At 42.0% G+C, this 2,418-nt stretch overlaps 1 protein-coding gene across 3 annotated transcripts; it reads right to left on the bottom strand.

Annotated features, from left to right (window-relative positions):
• Window positions 1-1,254: 1,254 nt before the first annotated feature.
• Window positions 1,255-2,180, bottom strand: LOC146960078 (uncharacterized). Of its 3 annotated transcripts, none has more exons than XR_015035530.1 (4): window positions 1,927-2,167; window positions 1,678-1,832; window positions 1,464-1,561; window positions 1,255-1,374 (listed from the first exon to the last, which is right to left on the bottom strand). XR_015035530.1 is itself a non-coding variant. In XM_085772636.1 (4 exons), exons 1-3 carry the CDS (start codon window positions 2,080-2,082, stop codon window positions 1,525-1,527), a joined length of 351 nt encoding a protein of 116 aa, XP_085628762.1. In that variant the 5' UTR covers window positions 2,083-2,180; the 3' UTR covers window positions 1,262-1,374; window positions 1,477-1,524. The 3 variants fall into 3 exon arrangements, 1 of the variants encoding a protein (XP_085628762.1); XR_015035529.1 differs by having other exon boundaries at window positions 1,464-1,564; window positions 1,927-2,166; XM_085772636.1 differs by having other exon boundaries at window positions 1,262-1,374; window positions 1,477-1,564; window positions 1,927-2,180.
• Between the last annotated feature and the right edge of the window lie 238 nt (window positions 2,181-2,418).

Here is a 2,418-nt window from a genome sequence, read left to right as displayed (position 1 = left end):
GTTGAAGAATAGTATGAATGTATTGAAAAGCTTGAGTCTACTCAAATTAGTTTAACTGAAAGCTAAACAATATCTCAAGAAGAAACGTATAACATGAAAGCAGGAGGCTGAATGACATGACATGGTGGGAAAATACCTGAACTGTTTTAGATAATAGTTTAAAAAAAATGTGTCAAAGGTCTACAACCAGTAAAAATGTTGAAATGAAAGACAAACATGTTGGAAAATCCTGCGTTATTAAATGTAACAGTTTAAGAGTCTGTTGAAGAGTTGAAGTCAGCTGCAAAAAGCACTGGAACCTGACAGCTTAAAATCACGATTAGCTGATCATTCACATGCTGTCCTCATCCAAATAGGCTATTTCAACCCCCCATCTTACCTGCTCATCCCTGGCTATGTTACTGCTACTGCTGCCACGTTCTGCTGCTATCGCCACTGCTCGATTCCCTTGCCGCTGCTACTGCTTGCATTTTGTTGCTACTGCATGAGGTTTTGCAAACTCACCACTGTGTGTGTTTGTGTGTGTGTGTGATGTGTATGAAGAAATTGAAAAACTGAAGTCTTCTCAAATATTTTTCAAAACTGACAGCTGTAAAAACATAGTTGAACCATTATTAATATAGATGAAGCAATATGTGAGAGGTAATATAGATGGAGCAATATGTGAGAGGTAAAAGCAGAACATGTGAGCAGGAGGTTGAATTATATGACTTGGTGGAAAAACACCTGAATTGTTTAACAAAAGTGTAAAGATGTGTTTAAAGGTCTAAAACCAGTAGAAATAGATTTCACTGATGTAATTGTTCAGACACAACACCTTTCTTCAGTAATGTGGAATGTATCAACAAAAAATACTAGGTAAACATAATATAAGAATGACTGTCCTTGGGATAGTTAGAATCTGTCTTTATTACAGCACTTGCAGGAAAGGAGGTTCATTTGTGTATTGCATTTCTAAAAAAACGTTGTCTCCAAGTGCTTGACACAGCAGCATTACAACACTCTGCCCTTAGACCCTCACATCGACTGAGGAAAAACTCCCAAGAAAACCCTTAACAGGGGGAAAAAAACGGGAGGAACCTCAGGGTGAGCAACAGAGGAGGGATCCCTCACCCAGGACGGGCAGACGTGTGATAGATGTTGTGACGGCCAAGAATAAAACCTTATGGGCTCAACAGTATGGGCACAGTCCTGACTGCAGTGGCCCATGTTCAAATTTGACTTGGCCATTTGCTGCTTGCTGCACAGATTGGATGGTGTTGTCATGTGTGGTCAGTGACAGCACGATGGCTTGGTGGTTCTGAGCTGTGTGTCCGTGCAGCAGTGCACCTCATCACTTGCCAGATGATCAACAGAAGAATGAGGGAGGTGAACCTGACAAGACAAAATAGAAAAATGTTTTGGAAAGTGAAGACCAAGACATAAATCACATGTTCAACACTTACTAACTGATTATCATTTACCTTAAGTAATCACCTGCCAGAGAATCATCAGCCTGTCACCCTCAGTGCTCCGTCACACAGATCACAAGGTCCAGAAAGCTGTCCAGCCCTGTCGGTCTCTACTGTCAAGTGGGGGAGACCTGAAAGGAGAAGGCAGTGGACATGATATTGTTGTAAACCTACATTGTCAACAGTGTCATCCACATTTTTTAATGACAAAACAACAAAGCGGTACCTTTGGCTCTGTTGTGAGCAGGCATAGAAGCTGGCAGCAGGATGACTTGTGTATGTGCGGTCCAGCAGTGAGGGCTCTGCAGACTGACGGTTTTGATGATGCTGTTGTTTCTGGTCAGACGTGGCCGGATGATGATGAGGTGGAAGTAGGTGCTCCTGATAAAAGAGAAGAGAAAGATGTTGTACGTTTTTGTGGCATAAAAACATATGCAGAACTTGTAGCCTATAAATCACATACTGTCTGTCATACCTTCAGCAACCAGCAGCACCACACAGTCTCATTCTCTTCAGCGAAGAACAACCAGGGCAGCAGGAAGAAGAACTCTGTGGAACCCAGTTGTGGTGGATCCACTGTTGACAGGATGATGCTGCAGTACCTGGGCAATGGCAGACTGACAGCCACCATGTCCTGGCCGTTCCCAGCTGATCCTCACAGTTTTGGAAGTAATGTGGTAAAGGTTGGAGAGGGGAACGTTGAGTAGGGGTCAGAAAGCACACAGAGTGAATGGTCTCTGGTCAGGCCACCTGCCCCGAGGCAGGGGAGGTGACCATCCAGCTCACACAACACAGAGAACATGTACTTTCAGCAGTTGCATATAAATGTGTATTGATGTTTTTTATTAATTTAACAGTTAATAGGATATATTATATTAATTGATAAATATTATTTATTGAAATTCATTTATTTTATTGTTCATTTTTCAGTGACTGTTACACATGTAGCACAGGTATTGTAAACACT

Source organism: Trachurus japonicus, unplaced genomic scaffold, assembly GCF_045865225.1.
Source record: "Trachurus japonicus isolate A0001 unplaced genomic scaffold, Traja_1.0 AP030740.1".
Taxonomy (NCBI): domain Eukaryota; kingdom Metazoa; phylum Chordata; class Actinopteri; order Carangiformes; family Carangidae; genus Trachurus; species Trachurus japonicus.
The sequence above is the reverse complement of the archived record's forward strand: the minus strand, read 5'-3'. Positions and strand labels throughout refer to the sequence as shown.